Source organism: Crotalus tigris, unplaced genomic scaffold (assembly GCF_016545835.1).
Source record: "Crotalus tigris isolate CLP2741 ecotype Arizona unplaced genomic scaffold, ASM1654583v1 scf7180000024367.1024689, whole genome shotgun sequence".
Lineage (NCBI taxonomy): Eukaryota > Metazoa > Chordata > Lepidosauria > Squamata > Viperidae > Crotalus > Crotalus tigris.
The window spans coordinates 664,910-691,864 of NW_024100536.1; the positions used below are offsets into that span (position 1 = coordinate 664,910).

The 26,955-nt window shown below is 43.1% G+C and overlaps 2 protein-coding genes across 4 annotated transcripts in view; one reads left to right on the plus strand and one right to left on the minus strand.

The window, feature by feature from the left end:
• Nucleotides 1-14,717: 14,717 nt before the first annotated feature.
• Nucleotides 14,718-19,421, minus strand: LOC120301081 (ovarian cancer G-protein coupled receptor 1-like). The gene is made up of 2 exons (XM_039327812.1): nucleotides 19,138-19,421; nucleotides 14,718-16,113 (listed from the first exon to the last, which is right to left on the minus strand). Exon 2 carries the CDS (start codon nucleotides 15,922-15,924, stop codon nucleotides 14,923-14,925), a length of 1,002 nt encoding a protein of 333 aa, XP_039183746.1. The 5' UTR covers nucleotides 15,925-16,113; nucleotides 19,138-19,421; the 3' UTR covers nucleotides 14,718-14,922.
• Nucleotides 19,422-23,258: 3,837 nt separating this feature from the next.
• The window catches only part of RPGRIP1 (RPGR interacting protein 1), a 56,927-nt gene continuing 53,230 nt past the window's right edge, over nucleotides 23,259-26,955 (plus strand). For 2 of the 3 annotated variants that reach the window (XM_039327777.1, XM_039327779.1), the window contains exon 1: nucleotides 23,259-23,385. In XM_039327777.1, coding sequence (XP_039183711.1) covers nucleotides 23,379-23,385 — 7 coding nt within the window. In that variant the 5' untranslated portion in view covers nucleotides 23,259-23,378. The remainder of the gene's footprint in view (nucleotides 23,386-26,955) is intronic. The other variant, XM_039327778.1, reaches the window with a different exon arrangement.

The window sequence follows — 26,955 nt, forward strand, 5'->3', positions numbered from 1 at the left end:
GCTCCGCCCACTCTTTTTCACCACTGGTCCGCTCTCTTGGGGTATGAGTCTTCTACCCCGGGCGCGCTCATTGGCCACCGATCAAGCGCAAAGCCAATCAGCGCACAGCGAAGATGGGCTGGGGGTAGATGAAGTAAACTGGAGGCGAGGCTCCAAGACAGGATAGGCTATATGTGCTGTCACTCAGCTCGCTGTGAGATTAGACCACGGGACTATCATATTAACTGTTTCCCTCAGCTGCCCTGATTTCCCTGGTCGGCAGTTCATTTTGGTCCCACCCATATTCAATGCTAGCTGTATCTATGGCTAGAATTCCTTTCAATCATTTTAACCGCATTGTCATAGGCTGCTATCGAACTACCAATTATATCAAAGGGGTCTCATATTAAAGAGGGGAAGTGTTGACGTAGCTCTGAGCGACTGATGTAAATGAATTATCCAAGCCCATTGGTCAACGCTCAGAGTGGCGTCACTCCTAGAATCCAATTGACGTCTATCAAAAAAAACCGCGGGTGCAGAGTCCCCGCCTTCCGCTAATTAATGCACTCCCAGAGCTCAGAGCCATATTTTAATGGCTGGTTTGGAAAAAAAACCACGTTCTTTTATTTCTCCCTCAGTTTTCTCCTTGCTGTTGTGTTGCAGGGAAGAAAAATAGGCCTTTTATAAGAATAGAATAGAATAGAATAATTGGAATGGAACAGAATAGAAAAGTTATTTTCACCTTAAATGTACACTAATTGGTATACATTAAAATGAAATTTCATTGCACTCAGCTCTCAAAAGGGTAATCACCTCAATATACACTACATAAACATGATAAAAGATTATGCATATACCCCAGTGGTGGGATTCAGCCAGTTCACCACTTTGGCAGAACCCATAACTAATTTTTTGTTGCCCAGATCCAGAATGGACTTCCAGAAGTGGCATCCACACAGAGAACCAGTTGTTCACATATTTGAATCCTACCACTGATATACCCACACATACACAATACAGCAGTAGTAAAGCAGACAAGATGATTGTGCTGAAAATTGTATTGATTTCTGCTATAATATTTTTATAATATATAAAATAAAATTATTTTATTTGTCAAATTTATTTGCTGCATATCTCATCCTACAACAAGAAAAAGGAAGAAATGAAATGAGTACTGTAAACAGAACAGATGGAGGAACATCATAGCAAATAGTTGCATAAACAGGAAGTTGAACGGTGTTAAATGTGGTTGGCAGGCATTCGGCCAGCAAAGCATAATTTTCAATGAAGGAGAATATTTGTAGCTCAGGGTTGAAATGAGGGGTCTTTGGTGCTCTCTGAACTTGCTTGTTTTCTTGCAGACGTTTCATTACCCTGACTAGGTAACATCATCAGTGCTAGTAAGGAGCGCTGTTTGCTATCTGGTTATATTCTGGCGTCTTGCCTGTCCGGGTGGGTGGAGGTGGTCTTAGGGATTCTTTGGATGGGCTGTTTACCAGTGGGTCTTTGGCAGTTTCTTGACTGGGGTATTGCTTACTTGGTTGTTGATTAACTCCAAGGTCAACTTCAGACCAACAATCAAGTAAGCAACACCCAAGTCAAGAAAGTGCTGAAGAGCATTAGTAAAACCCCTCGTAATTTTCAACCTCCTATAGCAGTGGTGGCGAACCTATGGCACGTGTGCCAGAGGTGGCATTCAGAGCCCTCTTCAACTGTCCCTCTTCAACTAGCTGCCTGCTAACTCAGCGAGGTCCCACGTGGCTGGATGCATCTCGGCAAAGCTGGTTTCCCTCCCCCCCGTCCCATCCCTCCTGGCCTTGCATGCTCTCCTTTTCCCGGGCATGACCCACTGCATCCCCTCCTCAGCTGTCGGCCGGCCATCCAGCTCAGAAGCGGCTTCTCTGAACTGCTAGCAGGGGGCTGTGGAGCCCCAGAGTGCGCCGGTCGAGGGGCTGGCAGGCTGTGGCTGCTGACTGTTGGCCCCCATGCGCTCATTGGCCTCTGTGTGCGGGGGCCGATGGTGTCAGGCGGCAGCCGCCCCGGCCCCTGCCTCGTCTTGCCCTGCGACAATGGTATCTCTGCCCTGCCTCGCCTTGCCTTGCCTCACCCCGCAGGATGAGCCTCCTGCCCACCGCCCCACCTGCCAGAGACCCCCTGGATCTCCCCCAACTCTGCCCAGCCCCCACAGGTGTCCCTCCCCATGAGCAACATCGATGACCACACCAACCTTGCCTACACCCACCCAGTCTGCCATGACCACCATAGCCATGCCCACCCAGTAGGCCAGGCCCACCTGGCAACCGGCGATAAATAAGTGGGTTTTGGGTTGCAGTTTGGGCACTCGGTCTCTAAAAGGTTCGCCATCACTGTCCTATAGGAAGAATAATAAGAAACACCTCCCTCTCTTTCCATACCTCTAGAGAAGACAAAAAAAGCCCATCCATAAAAACTAAAGCAATCCCTGCCGCCCAGCCAGAATGGCCACAAGGAACCCCAGTTAGAAGACTGAGACAGGCTGAATTGACAGGATTAAGGATTAAGTCAGAAAACACAAAGTCACATAGAATTTACATTCCCCTTTTTTCCCCACGGCTAGCCTTCACCTTGACCACCACCCAGGAAACCAAATAGGGACAATTAGAATACAGAATCTAAACTAATCAAATAATCCTACCAGGCATTTCAATCTCAAAGATCCAAAAGGGTATAAAAATCACTCTACTCCCCATGCCAGGCTGTCAGCTGTCCTGGAACCGATCACTAGGTCACTTCGCTTCTGATTATTAATGGAGACCTCCTTTCCTGCAGCCTGCCTCCAAATTCATTGGCCCCTGCGTCTTTCTCCCAGCTTGGAACCAGACTGGATTTTACTTCCTACACTCCTATGCCTGAAGAGAAAAATTTTTCATCAGTGTGTGCTATCTGCTCTAACATATGCCGGTGAAACATGGACACTAACCTCACAATACCAAAGCTAGGTATTGTGTTGGAAGAAAAGTCTTCATCGTGCTTCATCCAAGCTGGGAATAAACATGGCAACTGCTTTGGGAAGAAGGTTGCAGTTTATTGGAGAGGAGAGCCAGACAGGGAGATGGTTCTGGCAGAAAAGAGAGAGAAATCAAGGGCTGAGCACATGTAGAGGTTTTTATACCCTCTGAAAGCCTTTTGTTTGGAATAGTTTCCTGTTCTTGTGGCATGAACTTTGAACTGAATCTGAGTGTTTTTCTAGGCCTTGGTATCTGTGGTTTAATCCTATTATCATATCCTGCTTCCCTGATGATGGGGCTAATAATTCCTAGAGTTTGGGTGGGGTATGCAGATTTTAAGTCTCTTTGTCTTCTTGATCTCCTAGCTGGGGTGTTGAGTCCGTGGCGGGAAAACAGACACGAGAAGCAGCTGGAGTTCTCAGTTTCATTTATTCAGCGTTCAGCTTACATGAAGATGGCTTCAGCCTTGCCCAAACGCCTCGCAGCCTCTTATATAGGCAACTCCCGGGTAAATGGGTTACTTTTCCCGCGCCAGCACCCGCGCATGCGCACGGCGCTGGCGACAGCCTGTCTGGTCCCGGGCAGCTTTGCACCTGCCCGGGACTGCCTGCAAACGCCCGAGCCGTTTGCAAAAGGCTCGGGACATAACACCCCTTTCCCCCGGGCTAAAACTACTACCAACATACAACATTTATTTTATATGACATTTTGCTCCCCAGTGCTCCCACTGTTTACTGGCCTTTGCTTTGCCAGCAATGTTATGTAATCTTCTAGATACTTAGGAGATTTCTTTGCTCTCTGTGACCTTCTTAGCTCTGGGTTACTGGCATAAGTCCCCTGACTGGAGGGAGGCATGAGCCTGTTCTCTCTATTGTGTCCTGGTGTCTTCCAAGGACTGTGCCCCGATGCCTGGCCTGCTTGCTTGCCCACCGGGCTCGTCAGGCCAGGGCTTCTGTTACTTTGTGACCTGGTTGACCTACCTAGCTGTAGACCCTCAGGCCCCTTGAAGTGATAGCCGCTGCTGGGCGTCTCTGTAGAACCTCCTAGGTCAGTCCAAGACCTGTCAGGAGGCTGTCCATTCCCTGAACCCCAGTTTCTGCCCCCCAAAACTCCCCCTGTTTGTGCTAGGTTGTAGTCGCTGGAGGGTTTCTGTACTTTCCCAAAACTCAGGTGTTCCCTGATTTGTGCTAGGGTTGTTGTAGTCGGGACTTGGTTCCTCGACTAACTCTGTGTATGTTTGACCCCCTGTAGGATTTGGGGTAAGGTCAGGCCAACCTTGGGAATTGTGTGCCAGTTCTCTTGCGGGGAATGATTTGTTGGGATGCCCCCGGGTATCCTCCGTTGCTGGAGTGCTGTGTGATGTGTGTGGAAAGTGAGTATGCCCCCGGGGTGACTCCCTGGCTGGAGTAGGCGTGAGTGCCTGTTGTGTGGGTAAGCTCCATGACTTTCTTTTCGGAGCAATTGCAGAACCTTGGGACGAGCCGTTTGTGGCTCCCTCAGTGGAGATGGGCAGTAGCTCTTGCCCTTCCCTTTGCTCCAAAGGGTCCCCCTCCCCCCCTGGAAAAGACCCAGGAGTCTCAGCAGAAAAGTCTCGCCTAGAGCGAAGTTGGTCGATGTGCCGACGCAGGACACGACCGTTGTCCAGGGCAACCTCGTAGGAGAGAGGACCTGTGATCCTGGACACAGAAGCGGGGACCCATGTATGACCAGGCCCGTAATTGCGAGCCCAAACCGGGGCACCCACAAGTAGTTGTCTAGGTGCCCTAGGATGTGAGGTAGATGAAGGCAGTCTGTCCGGATGCAACCGGTCAAGTCTAGTAGTAAGTTGGCGCCCCCAACGAAGTTCAGCTGGACTTCTCCCTGTAGAAGTGGACGGTGTGGTGCGATAAGAAAGGAGAAAGTCAGCCAACCTGTGATGCCAGTCCCCGTAGGTGAGTCTCTTCAAGGCGTCCTTTGCGATGCGCACCATGCGTTCAGCCATACCGTTGGTGGACGGGTGAAAAGGCGCAGACGTGGCATGACGAATCAGGTTTGCCTGTAAGAAAGCTTGGAATTCGGAGGAGGTGAATTGAGGGCCGTTGTCGGACACAATGACATCTGGCAGCCCGTGTGCAGCAAAAATCCCCCTCAGTACCTGAATAGTCTTTGCAGTGGTGGTGGATGAGACAGGCACAACCTCAAGCCATTTTGAATGGCTGTCAACAAGGACCAAGAAGAACTGGCCCTGAAAGGGCCCAGCGTAGTCAATGTGCACCCTAGACCATGGGGACTGTGTTTCCTCCCATCTATGCACAGGAGCTTGGGGCATCTCTGGGCGAGATCGTTGGCACAGGTGGCATGCGTGTACCTTAGCCTCAATATCTTTATCTAAACCAGGCCACCACAAGTGGCTGCGTGCAAGAGCCTTCATACGAACAATGCCAGGATGACCCTCGTGGAGGGATTCTAAGACCCTAGTCCTCATTGAGGTGGGAATGACAACTCTGTTTCCCCAAAGCAGACAACCCTGAGAAAGGGACAGTTCGTTTCTTTTGGACCAGAAACTCTGAAACTCAGGACTAGGGCAGTGCTCAGGCCACCCGGACAGGACCCAGGAGCGGACACGTGAAAGTGTGTGATCTGTACCTGTTTCAGCGGTAACATCCCTGGCACTAAGAGGGAGTTCGGGCAAGGCTTGGATTGATAGAATGTTGACAGCTGGCGCGGGGTCAGCTTCTACTACTGGCAGAGGCAATCTACTTTTTAAAGCAAAAGGGACCCTTCTTGCTTTAATCCTAATGGGAGTGACAGTGGGGTCTAGCTTTAAGGACACAGGTGGTCCTTTGAATGTGCCCAGCTGGGGGCTGAAAACATCTGCAAATTCTTTGCAGACTTCCTGTAGGTCGAGTGTTTGTAAGCTATTGAGTCCTGTGACGTGTATCCCCAGGGCCTCAAACCAATCGAGTCCTATGAGACTCGTTCGTTCACCCCCTACTACTAATAAGTCTAGTGGACCTTCAAAACTCTTGTATTGCACGTTAAGGGTGGCCTCCCCCTTAACACACACTCTTGAGTTCTGAAAATCTGTTAATACAATATCAGAAGGCCTTAACTTGGCCTTAGACCCACTTCTGGAACAAATCTTCCTAAATGTATGCAATGAAATGATGGACAGGGCAGACCCTGTGTCTAGTTCCATAGATAATGGAACCCCTTGTAGCTTCACGTTGAGTGACAGCTTTTTCTTCATGGGCTTGTGTGTGCCTGTTCTACAGATGCTTCTTCGCGAAGCGCAAAAACCTACCCTATTCTGGCTGGGGAATCTGGTACCCTTCAGGCGTTCTTCTTGGGGTTGTGCCTTTCGTCGGCCCAGGCACACAGCTGCAATGTGCCCTTGTTTACCGCATGCCCGGCAGGTAGCGGAGCGGAACTTGCAGTCGGTTCTCCTGTGGCGACCTCCACAGCCGATGCACTTGAGCGGAGCCGAAGAGCTTCCCTTCTGGTTCTCTTCCCTCGCGGGGTGTAGACGGTCAACTTCCTCGTCCGGATCCTCCTCGGAGTTTCGTCGGACGTCTTCCTGGTGCACGGACGCACCCTCTGCACTGTTTCTGATCGGCCGCATGTTTTTGACGGCGCCGCCTGCTGCTTCTTCTGCGGTGACTTCCCTTAAGGCGTCTTGGAAGGATAATTCTTCCTTTGCGAAAAGTCTCTGTTGTAGCTCGCGATGCCTTAACCCGCACACGAATCGGTCCCTCAGTCGTTCCTCGAGGTCCTTGAACTCGCAGGGCTTGGCGGCCTTCCGTAACGCGGCGATGTATTCCTTGGCTGACTCACCGGACCGTTGATCCCTTTGTTCGAAGGTGTGGCGCCATGAGATAACGGACACCTTGGGGTTGAAGTGCTCCTTCAGCAGCTTCTTCAGGTCTGCGTAGCTTACAGACTCTACTGGGACAGGTGCTGCAAGGTTTTCTGCGATTTCGAAGGCGTCTTGGCCGCAAACGCAAAGCAGGGTGGCCGCCTTCAAGCTATCTTCCCTCACTTGGTTTGCCTTGAAGTAGTTCTCCATTCTGGATACTGTAGGACTCCCACCGCTCTGGATGTGAGACGTCGAATTCCGAAAGCCTTCCGATTTTCGCCATCTTCGGATCTTCAGGAGACGGGTCTATCAGCCAGCCTACCCCCGAATGCGCACCGGATTGGCGGGCAGCTGCCGAGTCGACGCCGTTCCTCTTTCGCCGCTCAGGACTCCTTGGGTAAGCTTACACTTCTTCCTTTCCAGGTAGTGCAAGGCATCCCACCTTCGTCGCCAGTGTTGAGTCCGTGGCGGGAAAACAGACACGAGAAGCAGCTGGAGTTCTCAGTTTCATTTATTCAGCGTTCAGCTTACAGGAAGATGGCTTCAGCCTCGCCCAAACGCCTCGCAGCCTCTTATATAGGCAACTCCCGGGTAAATGGGTTACTTTTCCCGCGCCAGCACCCGCGCATGCGCACGGCGCTGGCGACAGCCTGTCTGGTCCCGGGCAGCTTTGCACCTGCCCGGGACTGCCTGCAAACGCCCGAGCCGTTTGCAAAGGCTCGGGACATAACATGGGGCCTTTCTGATGGTTTACATCTGCATTTGTATAGGGCTGGCTTCTGCTTGGGGGAAGGAGACTTGGGCATGCTTTTCTGTCTCTTGAAGGAAATCCTTGAAGGAAACATATTTTTTCCTGCCCTTCTAATATTTCCTTCTCTGGTGGGGGGGTGACTTCCCACAGGCCCAAAGAGCCATGGAAAAATACATGTTTGGCATTACAAAACAAGATAGAAAGACCCGCACATGGATTAGAGCAGGGGTCCCCAACCCCCGATCCATGGATCAGTACCGGGCTGTGGCATACCAGCAAATGGGCTGCACAAACAAGCAAAGCCCCATCTGCAAGACGCAGGCAGCACACAAAACCACGCATCCTCTGGTCCATGGAAAAACCTCTCTCCACGGAACCAGTCCCTGGTGCCCAAAAGGTTGGGGACCTCTGGATTAGAGAACAAACCGAAGTATACAATATCATCAAGAAAGTAAAAGAATTGAAATGGAAATGGGCTGGTCACATAGCAAGAAGAACGGATGGCAGGCTGACCAAGGCAGTCATAGAATGGATCCCACCTAATAAAAAGCGTCCATGAAAGAGACCTAAAACAAGATGGGTCGACGACACCAGCAAGCTTTGCAGGCCCAATTGGCAAAAGAAAGCTGAGGACCATATTGGTTGGAAACATGCGGAAGAGGCCTTCATCCTGCAGTGGATAGACCCTGGCTAAAATGATGATGATGAGTTGCACAAACAGGATAAACAAATATGCAAATACTGACTGCATAGATAGGATTTGCCGGTGACATTACCTGGTGGACGTCCATTTGGGGGCTTCTTTTGTGTCCCCGTGAAGTGGTACCCAATTATCTACGTGAGGTCGCCCACTTTTAAACTGCTGGGTCAGTAGGAGCTGGAGCATGTGACAGGAACTCACCCTGCCCTACGACAGCAAAGGATCTCAAATGGGAGCCTGCTGATCATCAGCTTGGCTTTCTAATCTTGTGAGCCACCACACTCCACTACTATGTAGATTAAATCATGGTTTGGTGCATTATACCATTCGGTTGGATGTTCACAACATTGGACACGGTAATAATCAATCATGGTTTAACAATCTAAGAGCCAGAATAGTTATGGCTTTTTGTTTTTAACTGCTCAATCAGTTGTCATTTCTTCAAGATAGACCAGACAAGGGTGCCAGAGTTATGGATGCTAATACAGGTAGTCCTTGACTTATGACCACAATGGAGCTCCAAATCTGGCTGTCCATGGTATGTGCAATAATTTATGCCAGCACCACAGTCCAAAGGCATCAATTCTTCGATCAGCCATTCTTAGTGTCCAACTCTCACACCTATACATCCTTATAGGGAAGATTTGAGAGGAATACAAAAACTGATTTTTCTTTATTTATACCTCTTTGTATGGAGTTAATTGATCAGGGCATTAGGGGGCAGTATTGAGCTATACCTATTGTCCCAGACTAGGGTTTTAAAGGAACTGTTTCCAACTTCCTTATACATAATCCCTTTGGGTCACTGAGCCAACAGATTACCGAGCCAAGAAAGCAACTAAACTCTTTTTTTCAGTCCGTTTATTTCCTCTAGGTAGTTTCCTTAATATATTTTTTAAAATATGCACATCTTTTTTTTATCTTTGCGAGCCCAGAAAAAATGATATAGAGGTTTTTCTATAATTTGCAGTCAGTTTGTGGAGAAAGGCTTCTGTTGCTTCTTAATTACAGCGATAACTTTTTAACATTGCATCAAGACATAAAAGTATTCACTGAGGCGACAGCAATTTTCCACATCTACCCACATAAAAGCAGCCCGGCATCATGGCTCGGAGCAGTCAGAAGATATGAAACTGCTAAGTTTGGTTTCAGTCTTAGAACTAAATTTTCTTCTGACCTCAGAAGGAAATTCTCAAAGCACCTGGGTTGTGTTGCATGTTTGGGACACTCGAAGTGGCAATTTTGAACTTGGGAGGGTTTTTTTTTATTATTAAAAAGTTTTACAAAAATTACAAAATATACCCCAAACCCACTCACCCTTCCCCCCCTCCCCCACTTCCCGGAGCTGAATACAGGGTAAAAAATATAATAATCATAATCTAACTAACATTAACCAACTATGTAAATAAGCAAATATAATATGCTTTAACTCCCTATTAACACAGAATAAACAATTTGCAAATAAACTTAATCATATAAACAAATTAAAATCCTAATTCACAAACAATACAATATAATAAAAATTCCACTATACTAAACTATTAATAATAACAATAACAATAATAATATTCTAAAATTTATTCATAAAATAAATGGAACTTTTTAGTCCCATATTTATTCTGAATATAATCTTTCCATCTTCTCCAAACCAAAATATATCTTTCTTGTGAATGATCCTTCAAATAAGCAGAAATCTTAGCCATTTCTGCTAAATTTGACACTGTAAGCGTCCATTCTTCTATAGTTGGCAAACAATCCTTCTTCCAATATTGCCCTACCAACAGCCTTGCTGCTATTATTAAATTCAACATCAAATTAGTTTCCTTAACATCAAAATCTACAATAATATCCAACAAAAATAGTTGAGGAGTAAACTTTATCTTTCTTTTAAAAATATTTTGAATGTTCCACCAAATTTTAATCCAAAAAGCTTTTATATGTCTACAAGTCCACCAAATATGAAAGTAAGTTGCATCCAAACTACCACATCTCCAACATTTGGGCTGCAAGTTGGGATACATGCAAGACAACTTTTGGGGATCCAAATGCCACCTATAAAACATTTTATAAAAAAATTTTCTCAAATTTTGAGCTTGAGTAAATTTTACATTTCTAACCCAAATTGTCTCCCATGTGTCCAATAAAATCGGCTCTTGAATATTTTGTGCCCATTTTACCATACAGTCTTTAACTAATTCCGTTTCAGAATCCAATTCTATTAAGACATTATAAATTCTCTTTATATGGGCTCGAGTTTGATCTTTAATCTGTTTTACCAAATTTGCATCCTCTAAAGTAATACCAACCTTTTGATCTAAACTCCACCTAACTAACAATTGATTATATTGAAACAAGAGTGTACAATATTTTCTTGCTTCAACTCAGCTAAAGATTTTAATTGCCAATCCTTCCCTACCAAACTAAATAATTCCTTATAAGAAATCCTATCCAAATTCACTCCTCTAGATACCCCCTCTATCACGTGTCCGGGAATCCCCCAAATTGGAATTTTATAATTTAACCTATAATAATACTTCTTCCAGACACGTAATAAAGTGTTTCTTAAAATATGAGATTTAAAAACCTGATCTACTTTTTTATTATAAATTAAATATGCATGCCATCCGTATAATAAATAACATCCCTCAAGAAAAAGTATATCTTTATTTGTTAATTTAAGCCAATCACTAATCAGCGTTAAAGCCACCACATCATAATACAATTTTAAATTAGATGCCTTAAGTCCTCCTCTTTTCTGTGTATCTTGTATAATCTTAAACTTAACTCTTGGTTTTTTCCCTGCCCAAATAAACTTGTTAATACCCTTCTGCCATTCCTCCAAATTGGCATCTTTTTTCAAGATAGGTATCATTTGAAATAAAAAAAGAAACTTTGGAAGAACATTCATTTTAACTGCTGAAATTCTCTCCAACAAAGATAACTGTAATTTTTTTCCAATCATTTAAATCCTTTTTCACTTTTACCCATAATGTCTCATAATTATTTTTGTAAAGCTTAACATTAGAAGCTGTAATGTAAACTCCCAAATATTTAACCTTTTTCACTATTTCAAAACCTGTTAATTTAGCTAACATATCTTTTTCCTTCATAGACATATTTTTCGAAAGTATTTTAGTCTTATTATTATTTACCTTAAAACCAGAAACTTTCCCATACTGGGTTATGATTTCCACCAAATCCCTTACCGAATCTATCGGTTGAGATAATGTCACAACCAAATCATCGACAAAAACTCTCAACCTATAATCATTCTGTTTTATTTTTATTCCCTTTATTGTAGTTGATTCATGAATTTTAATTAATAAAATCTCCATTGTTAAAACAAATAACAATGGGGATAGTGGACATCCTTGTCTAGTACCCTTTTCAATTTTAAATGCATCTGTTAATCCTCCATTAATTATAATTTGTGCCGATTGCTGTTGATATATAGCCTTAAGAGCATACAAAAATTTATCCCCAAAATTCATTTTCTCTACAACTCTCAATAAAAATTGCCAATTTAATTGATCAAAAGCTTTCTCCGCATCCAAAAATATCAAGGCTGAAGGGATTTGATTATTCTTATCCAAATACTCAATTAGATTAACAATTTGTCTTACATTATATTTCATATACTTTCCAGTTATGAATCCAGATTGGTCACTATGGATCAATTGCTTCAAAACTTGCATTAACCTGTTTGCCAATATTTTTGAAAAAATCTTATAATCTGTATTCAAAAGAGATATAGGTCTATAATTCTTAGGCTGGGTCAAATCTTGATCCTCCTTTGAGATCAACAATATGAAAGCCCTTCTCCAAGATGGAGGTACCTCTGTTCCCAACAAAATACTATTAAAAAGTTCCTTCAATGGTTCTATCATTTCTTCAGATAACATTTTGTAATAAATTGCTGTTAGTCCATCTGTACCAGGAGCCTTACCAACTTTTAATTGTTTGATTGCCCAAATGATTTCCTCAGAAGTAATTAAACAATTCATCTCATCTCGTTGGTCATTAGAAAGTCTAGGAAAGTGTGCTACCTGTAAATACTTTTCTATATCTAAAACTTGTATACTTTCACTAACATATAACTTTGAATAAAAATCTAAAAACTCCTTTTAATCAGATTCTGTTGATATACCTCTTTACCTTTATAATCTATTTTCTCTATAATCCTTGACTTCTGTTTCTTTCGTAATTGGTAAGCCAACTACCTACCAGGTTTATTTGCATTACAAAACGTATTATGTTTCATGTACCGCAAATTAATTGCAATCTGGTCAGCCATTAACATATTAAATTGCTCCCTGAGCATAGTTATAGAAACCCTTAAACTATTATCCAATGGATTTAAAATAAGAGCCTTCTCTTTGAGTTTAATCTCTTCTTCCAACTCTATACGTTTTTGCATCTGTTTACGCCTATTCGCATTATTCATTTGAATCAAAACCCCTCTCATATACGCTTTGCTAGCATCCCAAACCATTGGCATCAAAGTACCCTTATATATATTCAAAAGAAAAAATTCCTTCAAATATTCTCTACATTTCTGTACATTCCCCTCATATCTAAATAAATTTTCATTCATTCTCCAAGTCCTTCTATTCACATCTTCATCAGATAACTCCAACCATACAGGATTATGGTCAGACAATATTCTAGGGAAAATCTTAACATTCTTAACCCTAGAAAAAACTTGGGAGGTTTTGAGGTCCAAATATTTTGCACATCCTTGTTTCAGGTTTCACACAGGATCAGCTGTAAATTTCCGCTGCCCAGTCATTTAACTCTAATCCAGGAACTGACTTACACAGGGGAAGAGTCCCAGATGTAATCTGGCAAGATTGGTCTCTATTAAAGACAGAAATAAAGCCATGTACAAATATGCAAAATTTATTATTCTAACACAGTGTTTCTCAGTCTTGGCAACTTGAACATAGATGGACTTCAACTCCCAGAATTCTCTAGCCAGCATAGCCTTCATCTACTTCGTCTATTCCTTGGCGAATAAAGAATTCTAATTCTAAATCTAATTATTCTGATTCTGATTCTACATTGGCTGCCCACCTTTAGAACCCTTCTTAGCCTCATGCGCAACCTCTGCGAGTTCGCAAATTCTGGAATATGTATCCCGAAGGAAAATAATATAAAATAATCTGAATTCTGCTGGATGAGCCAATGGCCAGCTCTGTCCATTATTCTGTTCACAAAGTGCAGAGACTTTGGGGTGTTTATAGCTACCTATAGCACTGTCAGCATATTTTCCTTATATATTTTTCAATAAATGTAAATGAAAGTGTGATGTAAGATTGCATAGGCAGCAATAAGGCTATTTTAAAAAAAGGGAAAGGCTGGTTTCTGTATTATAAATAAATGAGCATATCACGTAGCAAAACCTATGTAATGGAAGCCATGTATCTTATGTATAGGAAAGCATATATATATATATATATATATATATATATATATATATATATATATATATATAGGAAAGGTAAAATGCTCATTTATACAACCCTGTGCTTAGGTGTAGATGCAGAAACTCTGTTTTAACTGAATATGGAAGGAAGGAAGGATTGCACAGAAGGAAAATATTCATATTCATAACTATCATAATAAACCAACACATTCCATTATATTGGTAATGATTGGCTAAATCTTTAAATTAAAAAGCAATAAGAAGGCAACAGAGAAGGAGTCCATCATGGTTGCCATCCAAATAAATATATTTTCTTTGACCTCCACTGATCATTAGGTGTGTTTTATTGAATTCCCAGCTTGGATTCCCATGAAACCTGGGAAATGAAGGTGTCTGAATCTCTTTTTAAGAAGAGATGGAGAACCATTTGTCTGAAATGGAATTGGGTTTCCTGCTTGAGCAAGCTGTTGGCCTAGAACTGTGGTGGCGAACCTATGGCATGCGTGCCACCTGTGGGCACGCGCACCATCGCCCCAGTCCTAGGCCTTCATCTGGGTTTTATAAAACCTTTTTGATTTAGGCCTCCACCACTGTGTACAAAAAAAAAGGTTCAATCAATCAATCAATTTCAACTTCTCACAGGAAAAAAAAAGATCTCGCAAAGTTGGAGTTGATTGATTGAACTTTTTAGTCCCACCCAGCCTGCCATTACCAACGAAGCCATGCCCACTCAATGGGCCACGTCCACCCAATGGGCCACACCCACCTGGCACCCGATGATACATAAGAGGGTTTTGGGTTGCAGTTTGGACACTCGGTCTCTAAAAGGTTTGCCATCACTGGCCTAGAAGATCTCCAAGGTTCCTTCCAGCTCTGTTCTATTCTATTCTATTCTATTCTATTCTATTCTATTCTATTCTATTCTATTCTATTCTATTCCAAATTTCTATTCTGTTCTGTTCTGTTCTACTCTATTCTATCCATTCCACTCCACTATAGAAGAATCTCCAAGGTCCTTTCCAATTCTATTATTCCGATTCATATGAATTTATTGAACAACCACAACAATAATAAACAGCATCCTGATTTTGATGCAATGATACAAATGTTTGATTAGAGGTACTTATTTTTGTTTAGATAGCTATATTTCAGTCTTCAATCCAAGAGGTATTCCTTTCACAGAGGATCAGAAATCAGAAACCCCACACAAATAGGCTAAGGGATTAGATTTTTCCCTACATAAGACTAAAGATTTGGAAGTGGCCTGGTGTTTTCAGAATGCTTAAACGTGGAGGAGATTCTTGCTTCCGATGAGACGCCTTTCCTCCCGGCCCTGGAACGCAGGCAGTTTCTGAAATCCGTTTGAATATCTTTGAGAAGGAGGTTATAAAACAGGGGATCCAAGATGTTGTCCAACAGAGAAACGCACAACGTTGCGTGCTCATAGACAAAGATCTCTCTCAGAGAGTCACAGATGGCAGGGGAAGGCGTCATGACTTCCAACAGGTATCTATAGCATGAAATTATCTGGTAAGGAGTGAAGAGGAGGAAGAAGGTCATAATGAGGAGAGAGATGAACCCAGAGATCTGCGTTTTGACTCTCTTCTCCAGAGACGCCACCTGCCTGAGCTTGAAGAGGACGCTGATGTGGAAAAAAGCCATGAGAAAGAGTGGGATAATGAAAGAAAAACCCACAATGCTGACCCGAAACTTTGCATAAGGATAATTCAGGATGGAGCTGTCCACACAGGCCTTCCATGGTTCAAACGTACGCACCTGCAACTCAACCCCAATGGTGCAAAGAGTCAAGAGCACCAGCCAAACCAGGATGCTAATCTTCACAGCGCCTGGAATGGTCTGCGCCTGGTGAAACCGGAGTGGGTGCGCAAGGCCGAGATACCTCTCCATGGCGATGAGACACAGAAAACTGTTTTTGGCGTAGAAATTTGTACGGAAAGCCACACCAATGAAGAGACAGGCTGCTTTTCCCAAGCTCCAGAGGTGATTGTTGAGGCTATAGTACATCCAGAAAGGCAGGGTTAAGATCTGCAAGAGGTGAGCCACCACGAGGTTCATAATATAAACAGAAAGGACGACGGATTTCTTTAATTGGTAGATCAAAGCCCAAAAGGCCAAGATATTCAGAGGCAGGCCGAATACCAGTATTATGGAATACACGGGGATTTTAAAGGTCTTGGTGGCATTCAGAGGGATAAAAAGGCACTCGTTGTTGCTGCTATTATTCATGGTAGAAAACAGAGAGGTTTTCTACAAAGACTTGCTCGCATCACCTTCTCAACACCATCACAAAGGCTACCTGGATCAGTTGGATTTTGTTGAACTTCAGGCTTGTCTGCAGAACGCTTGGGATACCGTAGTTCTGCAGTCAACATGTCTGTTAACTTTGCCTCAGTTTGCTCTTCTGATCCAAACCGCCTTTTAATTATCACAAAGAAACCAGGAAAAAGAAAAAAATGAAAGTCAATTGAGATTTTCCTTGGTTTGTAGATAGTCAAATCAGCAGCCTTAGAGCTGAGTAGAAATATTGTGACACCTCTCTCTCTCTCTCTCTCTCTCTCTCTCTCTCCTCTCTTCACTCAATACCCATCCATCTCTCTCAGCCTTCTCTGTGTCTCTTTCTCATCTATCTATCTATCTATCTATCTATCTATCTATCTATCTATCTATCCATCTATCATTCATCCATCCATCTCTCAGCCTTCTCTCTCTCTCTCTTTCTCTCTCTTTCTTATCTATCTATCTATCTATCTATCTATCTATCTATCAATCCACCCATCCATCCATCTCTCCCAGCCTTCTCTCTCTCTTTCTCATCTATCATCTATGTATCTATGTATCTATGTATCTATCTATCTATCTATCTATCTATCTATCTATCTATCTATCTATTTATCTATCTATCTATCATCTATCAATCCACCCATCCACCCATCCATCAATCCATCTCCCAGCCTTCTCTCTCTCTTTCTCATCTATCTATCTATCTATCTATCTATCTATCTATCTATCTATCTATCTATCTATCTATTATCTATCTATCTTTCATCTCCACCCATCCACCCATCCTTCTCTCCCTCTCTTTCTTATCTATCTATCTATCTATCTATCTATCTATCTATCTATCTATCTATCTATCTATCTATCTATCTATCTCTATCATCTATCAATCCACCCATCCATCCATCTATCTATCTCCCAGCCTTCTCTTTCTCTCTCTTTCTCATCTATCTATCTATCTATCTATCTATCTATCTATCTATCTATCTATCTATCTATCTATCCTCTATTGATCCATCCATCCATCCATCCAGGTGTAATTCTGACATATTATGCAAATTTATGCTGCACAGTTGCCTAGAACAAGCCTTGTTAGAGCTATATATTATTGGTCTATTTTTTGATTTCAGTTTTTTTCTTCCCTTCTCCAAGGATTAAACAGGTTATTTTACGACCTCTTATTTGTCATTATTTACAGTCTTATGGCTAAAAAAAAATCCAAACCTGGGAGCCAACCAATATGCTTCTTTTTCTTGCTATTCTATTGAAAACGACAAATCTTTGTGTTAAGATCAGAATAAAGTGTATCTCAACTGGAAATTGAAAGCCAAGCAATAAGATTTTTGTTGTCCTTATAATAACTGGCTCATTTCAGCTTTTCTGCCTCTCTTTCCAAGCATGAAAGTTTTATTTCAGTTCCAAAGAATGCAGCTTCTAGGTATCACCCAGCCATCCTTGTGCTGATAACATTTAGGGGGAGAGATTTGGCTTTACAGCATCTCAGCAAGGTTCATTGATGCTGAGAGATGTAGTTAGGAAAGTAAATTAAGTTCCCTTTATTTACCTAATCCAGAATGTTTGGCAGTTTCACTTCAGATCTACAGTTCTTGTGGCAAATCGTCCAGCCTTAATGGATTTTTTTTTTTCTAATGCAGAAAAACTAAAGGACTTCACCCCATAATTTCAGGAGCTAAACATTAAATGCAAGGTTTGGCTAAAAGCTCTTTACATGACATGAAACCATATTTGAAATTCTTTGCCTCCAAAGCATGGGAACAAGGTTTTGTTGCCCGATCTGTGAACCAGGCAGTTCTGGTTTGCCCAATAACTGCGGCTGACATAAATTGTGGTTCAGAATCCGGTGTGATCAAAATCATTAAGCAATAGAAGATTTGGGGGAAAGGTCCCTCCTTGGGTAAGAAGGGGGTTCAGAAATGTGGAAAAAATAGATAAATGGATGAGAGAGAGAGAGAGAGAGATAAGGAGATAGGGAGGTAGATAGATAGATAGATAGATAGATAGATAGATAGATAGATAGATAGATAGATAGATAGATAGATAGATAGATAGACAGACAGATAAATAGATAGATAGATAGACAGACAGATAAATAGATAGATAGGGAGGGAGGGAGGGAGGGAGGGAGGGAGGGAGGGAGGGAGGGAGAGAGAGATATGTGTGTCAGAGAGAAAGAGAGGGAGATAGATAGACAGGTAGGTAGGTAGGTAGGTAGAGAGGGAGGGAGGGAGGGAAACAGAGAGAAACAGAGACAGAGAGATAAGGAGATAGGGAGATAGATAGATAGGGAGGGAGGGAGAGAGAGAGATGTGTGTCAGAGAGAGAGAGGGAGATAGATAGATAGATAGATAGATAGATAGATAGATAGATAGATAGATAGATAGATAGATAGATAGATAGATAGATAGATAGATAGACAGACAGACAGACAGACAGGTAGGTAGGTAGAGAGGGAGGGAGAGAAACAGAGACAGAGAGATAAGGAGATAGGGAGATAGATAGGGAGGGAGGGAGAGAGAGAGATGTGTGTCAGAGAGAGAGGGAGATAGAGATAGATAGATAGATAGATAGATAGATAGATAGATAGATAGATAGATAGATAGATAGATAGGTAGGTAGGTAGGTAGGTAGGTAGGTAGGTAGGTAGGTAGAGAGGGAGGGAGGGAAACAGAGACAGAGAGAAACAGACAGAGAGATAAGGAGATAGGGAGATAGATAGGGAGGGAGGGAGGGAGGGAGAGAGAAATGTATGTCAGAGAGAGAGAGAGGGAGATAGAGAAAGAGAGAGAGACAGACAGACAGACGACAGAGACAGACAGACAGATTTGCACTCTTGTAAACAAGGTGTCAAACTGCAAGCCTAACAAAGGCAGGGATTCCTTTCTACTGTTCTTTCTAAGGCTATAAAACAAAAAAATTTACCTTCTGAGAAACAGTCCCAGCAAATTATGACTCCTAGCTATTTTCCCCACAGGACACTTGGCAGTCTCCCTGTTGGCTTTGAAGCCGAGTCAGGTTTTATTCCACAGTTTGAGAGAGAAAGAGAAATGGGCTGCAGAGTCAATCTGAATTGCTTTTATTTTTTTTCTGTTACTTTTTTTTTTAAACCAAACATATATCAATAATTACAAATTAGGCACTCACCCAGCTTTTGCAGTTCCCCCCCAAAATAATTTTCCACCTGCTCACTCAGGTTGTCTTCATCTCTACTGAGTCACATCCTCCTTCTGTGGTTCTTCAGCCATACTGATTTGTGATGTGCACTTGCAGATAGCGTGCAGAGGACGACCAGTAATTCCAGACCTTGTAAATTAACCACAAAGCTTTATAGAAGTGGTCAGGTTTGCTTGTTTTCATAAAATGATGCATCTGTTTTCTGATCCTTGCAGGGAGAAGGCTGTTTTGCCTAGCGTGGCTTGTTGCAAATGGGTTTTGCATGGCGGTCGGTTCATTCCACCCATGAAACCACGTAGGGGTGAAATCCAACCAGATGCATTTTCCAATATACCAAAAGTCAATCCAATTATGATGCAGGAGATCTATGAGAACCTTCTACACACCTGACCACAACTTACAAGAGGCCAAAACAACAACCTAAGGAAGGCCTCCCAAGGAAAAACCAAATGCCCAGGTATAGTCTAGGTCAGGGGTGTCAAACTCAATTTCACTGAGGGCCGCATCAGCATTGCGGTTGCCCTGGGGGTGTGTGTGGCCAGAGTGGGTGCAGCCTACTGGGTGGGCGTGGATGGAGTGGGTGTTGGACTACTGGGTGGGTGTGGCCAGTTCTACATCATTCGCGTCAAAGGTGCTTATGGGGGCCTGGGCAGGAGTGGGACAGATCTGAGGGTCTCTCGCAGAAGGGGGTGGGACCGGGGCAAGAGCCAAGATGGCCACCACATTGGCTCCCAGCTGGCCTGGGCCAGGGGCCAAGGCAGCGGGGGCTGTTCCCTCACTGTTTCCAGGATGGCTTCGCGGTCTTGTGGAAAACGAAAGGACTCTTACGAATTCCAGAGGGTTTTAGCAGAGAGATTTATTGCGCAGGTTCAGAAGCTATAGCAACAGCAATTCTGAACCCCGAGGGTGGGTTCAGACTTCAGTTTTATACTTTCTTTTTCTCGGGAACAAAGGAACACACATTGAAATATACACTGTAATACATTAGGTTCGTTTCTCGCGGGTATACAATGGAGAGTTTGCAACATACATTGTATCCGAGTGCAATGCGCATTAGGTTAGTCACATACTACTTAGCACAGCACTATTCCAGTAATTATGCAGGCACATCATTATTCTAGTGATTGTTCACATTATTCCACATTAGCGGGCCACATGAAACCAGTTTGCGAGCTGCATCCGGCCCCCGGGCCTTGTGTTTGACATGTCTGGTCTAGGTGGTACCTGGCTCAATAGCAGTAATTGTGAAAGGGTCCTAGTGGACAATCACTTAAAATTGAGCCAGCAAATGTGCTGCAGCTGCCAAAAAAAGCCAACACAGTTCTAGGCTGAATTAACAAAGGGATAGAATCAAGATCACATGAAGTGTTAATTCCACTTTATAATAGCAACAAAGATGATTGGGGGACTGGGGGCTAAAACATATGAAGAAAGTTTACAGGAACTAGGCATGACTAGTCTAGTGAAGAAAAGGACCATGGAAAGACATGATAGCAGTGTTCCAATATTTGAGCGGCTGTGACAGAGAGGAGGGGATCAACCTATATTCCAAAGCACCTGAAGGCCAGACAAGGAATAACAGATGGAAGCTGATCAAGGAGCGATTCAACCTAGAAATAAGGAGAATTTTTCTGACAGTGAGAACAATCAACCAATGGAACAGCTTGCCAGTAGAGGTTGTGAGATCTTAATCATTGGAGGCTTTCAAAAAGAGACTGGACTGCCATATGCCAGAAAGGGTGTAGGGTCTCCTGCTTGGGTGGGTGATTGGACTAGATGACCTACAAGGGCTGCTGGAATTGGGTATGTCTAGTTTATTGAAAAGAAGGACTAGGGGGTGGCGTGATAGCAGTGTTCCAATATCTCAGGGGTTGCCACAAAGAAGAGGGAACCAAGCTATTCTCCAAAGCACCTGAAGGCAGAACAAGAAGCAATGGATGGATGGAAGCCTCCCTCTACATTTCTTTCTCTCTCTGCTATAGAGAGAGTAGACTCCACCCAGTTTCCCCATCCTGCTTCCATTTGCTCTTGGGCTGATCCAAATCTCCAAGCCAGGATTAAACTTTAAAACCTGGTGGGCAGAAGGGAGAGCTGGTTTGAAAGTACCAGACTCACCAGCAATGGAGGGCAGCGTCCAGGAGCTGGAGAGGAGGAGAAGGCATGTGCATATCAACCTCAAGTGGTCAATAGGCATGGATTGACACTACTCATTAGATGCCACCTGACCAAAAGGTTGTAGAAGAATTAAATTATATCCACAGCAAAAGCAAGGTTGAACTTCTGCCTAAGGAAGGACAACATAAGGCTGCCTCAGATATGGGCTGGGGATCAGAGGAAGGCCACATCATGACGACACAACAGAAAAAAGAGGTTGTGGGTTCAGGCTAGCATGAGGTACAAAGGAACAGAACAGAATAACAGAGTTGGAAGGGACCTTGGAGGTCATCTAGTCCAACTCCTTGCACAAGCAGGAAACCCTGTATCATTCCAGACAAGTGGCTGTCCAGTCTCTTCTTAAAAGCCTCCAGTGATGGAGCAACTTCTGAAGGCAAGCCATTCCACTGGTTAATTGTCCTCACTGTTGGGAAGTTTCTCCTTAATTCTAGGCTGCTTCCTCTCCTTGATTAGTTTCCATCCATTGTTTCTTGTCTTGGCTTCCGGTGCTTTGGAGAATAGATTGACCCCCTCTTCTTTGTGGCAGCCCCTTACATATTGGAACATCTCACCTCTTGTCCTTCTTTTCATTAAACTAGACATACCCAATTCCTGCATCCATTCTACGTGTGTTTTAGCTTCCAGTCTCCTAATCATTTTTGTTGCTCTTCTCTGCACTCTTTCTAGAGCAGTGGTTCTCAACCTTTTTAATGCCGCGACCCCCAACCAGTCATAAGTCAAGGACTACTCAACCGGCCGTAAGTCGAGGATTACTCAACTGGTGCAGCACAGTTTGCAGAATGGGACTTTTGGCGGGCTCAGCAGGGCAGAGACAGCCTGGACAATTCCTATTGGCTTTTGAAAGCCAATAGAATTAGACTCTATTCAAGAGAGTCTATTCTATAGGCTTTCAAAAGCCAATAGAATAAAAGGGAGTAGCACAGCTAAGGAAAAGGGGGGGGGAAAGGCGGACTGCGTTGTTTGGCGACCCCCGTGAAATGGTCGTTTGACCCCAAATGGGGTCCCAACCCACAGGTTGAGAACCACTGTTCTAGAGTCTCAACACCTTTTTTACATCGTGGCGACCAAAACTGGATGCCATATTCTAAGTGTGGTCTTACTAAGGCATTATATAGTGGTACTAATATGTCACGTATATTCCTTCAAAGGGAGGAAAGTTTGTTTAAGTCTCATAAGTAATATAAGATAGTGTTGAAAGAAAAATCTTCATCAGGGTCCAGTCCAAGCTGGGAATAAACAAAATGGAGACTGCTTTAGAAAGAAGGTTGCAGTTTATTGAAGAGGAGAGCCAGAAAGCAATGTGGCTCTGGGAAAGCTGAACTCGTGTAGTAGGGAGTGGTAGGTTTTTATACCTTCTTGGGCTTTTGTTTGGAGTTGTTCCTGTGGCATGAACGTTGACCTGAGTCTGAGTGTGTCTTTCTGGTATTCTGATGGTGGTGGGTTAATCCTATTATGTCCCAAAGGTCATATCCTGCTTCCCTGGGGCTGTGGCTGATGGCTATGTCCTGTGTTCGATTTTAGGTGTGAGGGATTGTTGATTCTAGGGATCTTTGTCTTTCTAGTCGAAGTTTCCTGGCTCAAATCTTTCTGACAAGATTATCCCATCTGCAGACCTGGTTTCTGTTTGGGGCAGAGAGACTTAGGGGGTAGGGGAGCTGCCTTTAAGATCCTTCGGGGAAATATAATATTCTGCCTTTTAATATTCTCAAAAATATTTGTTTCTCCGGGGGGGGGGCTGACTTCCCACAGTAGAGAGTCCATCAATGTCACATTGTCCAGAGTTCTCTGGCAACCTATCCTTTCAGTCCCCAAGTTAGCTTGCCTTCTTCATGCGTTAAGGAGCTTAACGGAGGCTGGATTACCAATGGATTTTCTCATTCGTTCCAGGAAGTACCAGTGAGGGGTGAGTCTGAGAAAGCAAAAGGCCAAACCCTTGCGAAGACCCAGCAAAAGGAAGAAGGAAAAAGAGCAAGAAGGTAAATCAGCTGATTGGATAGGGAACAAGCTCTTCCCTTCTCCTCTGGGTCTGTGTGGAAATGGGAGGTGAGCCAATGAATGTTTTATTTCAATATATTGAGTGACTGTTTCAGATGAGCCAATAAAGGAGAGGCTTTCAACCTGTGGTCGTCACAGGAGGTCCGCAAAGACTTGAAGAAATGTTTTGATTTAAATCTTGAGTTGAGTCTTGGGGGGGTCCATGGCCATGGTGCGTAGCCACAAAGGTATTTGAAGGGGGTCCATGGCAAATAAAAAAGGTTGAGAACCACGGCAACAGAGGAAATCTAACTTTCTTTCAGAATTTCAGTTATTTTTAGAAAATTTACTTTTGTTTTAAGAACTTAGGATAGAGACTCACTGTTGGCCTTGGGCTCACTATAAATCCACAGTATGAGCCCTGTTCACTCAAGTGACTGATTTTATTGATTTATCTGTCCAGTAATCAAATATGTACAGTATGTTTGACGTGCCGATTTTCTGAATTTAGATGTATCTCCTTGTATGTTATCGACAGATACTAAGGGCAAGGAGATGATAGTAATAATATAGCTAATCCTCGACCTATAAACATAACTGAGCCCAACATTTATGTCGCTAAGGGAAACACTTGTTAAGTGAACTTTGTCTCTTCTTACGAACTTTCTTACTACAGTTGTTAAGTGAATCACTGCAGTTGTTAAGTTAGCAACACGGTTGTTACTTGAATCTTAACTTCCCCATTGACTTTATTTGTCAAAAGGTCTCAAAATGGGATCACATGACCCCGGACACTGTGACCATCATAAATAGGAACCGGTTGCCAATCATCTGAATTTTGATCACGTGATCTTGGGGATGCTGAAACGGTTGTAAGCATGAAAATGAGTCCCAATTCACTTTTCTCAGTGATGTTGCAACTTCGAACAGTCACTAAATGAACTGTTGTAAATCGAGGACTATCTGTACACCCTTTTGCAGTTTTTGAACTTAATTTTTGCCTAGCTTTCTGCTACCAAAACTTACCTGTCCCACAGTCAGGAAAGCACCTGTTCACCATCACCCCAGCCAAATACAGATAGTCCTCCAGTTCATTTAGTGACCGTTCAAGGTTACAACAGCACTGAAAAAAGTGACTTATGACCGTTTTTCAAACTTACGACCATTGCAGCATCCCCGTGGTCACATGACCAAAATTCAGATGCTTGGAAACTGGTTCCTATTTATGACGGTCACAGTCATGTGATCCCATTTTGAGACCTTCTGACAAACAAAGTCAATGGAGAAGTTAAGATTCAAGTAACAACAGTGTTGCGAACTTAACAACTGCAGCGACACACCTAACAACTGTGGCAAAGTAGGTCGTTAAATGGAACAAAACTCACTTAGCAACGGACATTTTGGGCTCAGTTGTGGTTGTAAGTACCTGTGCAAAATGTGCTTTTGCCTGTCTCAGTTATACAGCGCTCTCTATAATAAAGAATAGACTAGACTAAAAATTGTCCCTTTAAATGTATACTAATCAGCAGACTTTAAAAGGAAATTTCATTGCATTCAGCACTCAAAGGGTAACCACCTCCAATGTACCCTACATAAACATGACAAAAAATTATGCATATGCCTCCCCACACACAAATATAATACAGAGGAATAACACAGTCTAATCAGGTCCATCTGTGAGACTGTGCAAAAAAGCAGATGTGGTTGTATTGGGCAACATTGTAGATTCATTTTCAGTTGCATTTCCACAGATTCTGTTCAATTGCAACCCAACAATCTTTCAGTAGGCAGAAAGCTGAGCCAGCCAATCTGTGCTCTGTTGATGGGAAAGTCCTACGGACAATATGGCTGACAAGTGATGCTGTCCTTACGGTTCCATTGTGGGAGGAGTTAAGGAAGGTGATTGGTGGATTTCCCTGGTTCTGTTTTCTTTGTCTCTCCCCTAGTGGTGGGAAAAAGAACTGCAGGCAGTCCTCGTTCAGCAACCGTTCAGTGAAAGAGTCAGTTCAAAGTTCACAATGATGGTACTGTGTGAGTGGGCTTATGACCGTTCCTCATAGTTGTGGCTAGTGCAGCATCCCCCAGTTTTGTCATCATGATTTGTGCCTTTGGCAACTGGCTCACTGTTACAATATTGTGATTTGTGTAACTGTGAGAGGAACCTCGGAGTCCTAGTGGACGAACACTTAAACATAAGCCTGAAGTATGAGGCAGCAGCCCAAAAAGCTAATACAATCTTTGCTTGTATAAACAGAGGCATAAAATCAAAATTACGTGAACTATTAGTATTGCTTTATAAAGCCTTAGCAAGGCCACACCTGGAATACCGCATCCAATTTTGGTCACCACGTTACAAAAAAGATGTTGAGGCTTTGGGGAAAAGTGCAAAGAAGAGCAACTAAGATGATTAAGGGCCTGGAGACTAAAACATGGGAAAAAAATGGTTGCAGGAATTTGGTATGGCCAGTCTAGAGAAAAGAAGGACTAGAGATGACATGATAGCAGTATTCCAGTATTTGAAGGGCTACCACAAAGAAGAGGGGATCGATGTATTTCCCAAAGCACCAGGGAGCAGGAGAAGAAACAGTGGATGGAAACTAATCAAGGAGAGAAGCAGCCTAAAATTAAGGAGAAACTTTCCAACAGTGAGGACAATTAACCAGTGGAACAGCTTGCCTCCAGAAGTTGTAGGTGCTTCATCACTGGAAATTTTTAAGAAGAGACTGGACAGACACTTGTCTGAAATGGTATTAAGTTCTCCTGCTTGAGCAGGGGTTGGACTAGAGGACCTCCTACGTCCCTTCTAGCTCTATTCTGATTGATTGACCATAATGCAGCATCCTGCAGTCATATTATTGCCATTTGCCATTTACTGCTGGCTTCTGAGAAGCAACATCAATAAAGAAACCAGTAGGTTTCATGGACAGAGAGGAAGTAGTACCAGTAGAGTAATAGTAATAGCAATAGTAGTCTCTCTCACTTTCACACTGTACCTATTTCCCAATAACATTATTTTAGCATTAAAGCATGGGAATTGTCTTTAAAATGAATGAGACCATGGTTCCGTCTAGAATAGCTGGAAGGGACCTTGGAGGTCTTCTAGTCCAGCCTCCTGTTCAAGCAGGAGAACCTATACCATTTCAGACAGGTGAATGTCCAGTCTCTTCTTAAAAATTTCCAGTGATGGAGCACCCACGATTTCTGGAGACAAACTGTTCCACTGGTTGATTGTCCTCACTGTCAGGAAGTTTCTCCTTAATTCCAGGTTGCTTTTCTCCTTGGTCAGTTTCCAACCATTGTTTCTCGTCCTGCCCTCTGGTGCTTTGGTAAACAACGTGACCCCTTCTTCCTTGTGGCAGCCCCTCAGATACTGGATCACTGCTATCACGTCTCCCCTATTTCTTCTTTTCTTTAGACTAGCCAAACCCAAGTCCTCTATGTTTTATGTCTAGTTCTCTATGTTTTTTTTCCTGGACACCCCAAAGCCTTGCCTTCAGCAAATAGACACTTGCGGTGCCTATTTGCTTATGGATGTCTCCCTTCTGCCAAATCAAATTATTTTTTTTTCTTTTTTTATTTTTCTTTTCTAAATTTTTTTTATTTTTAACCAACAAGACAAAACAAAACAAAGCAAAACAT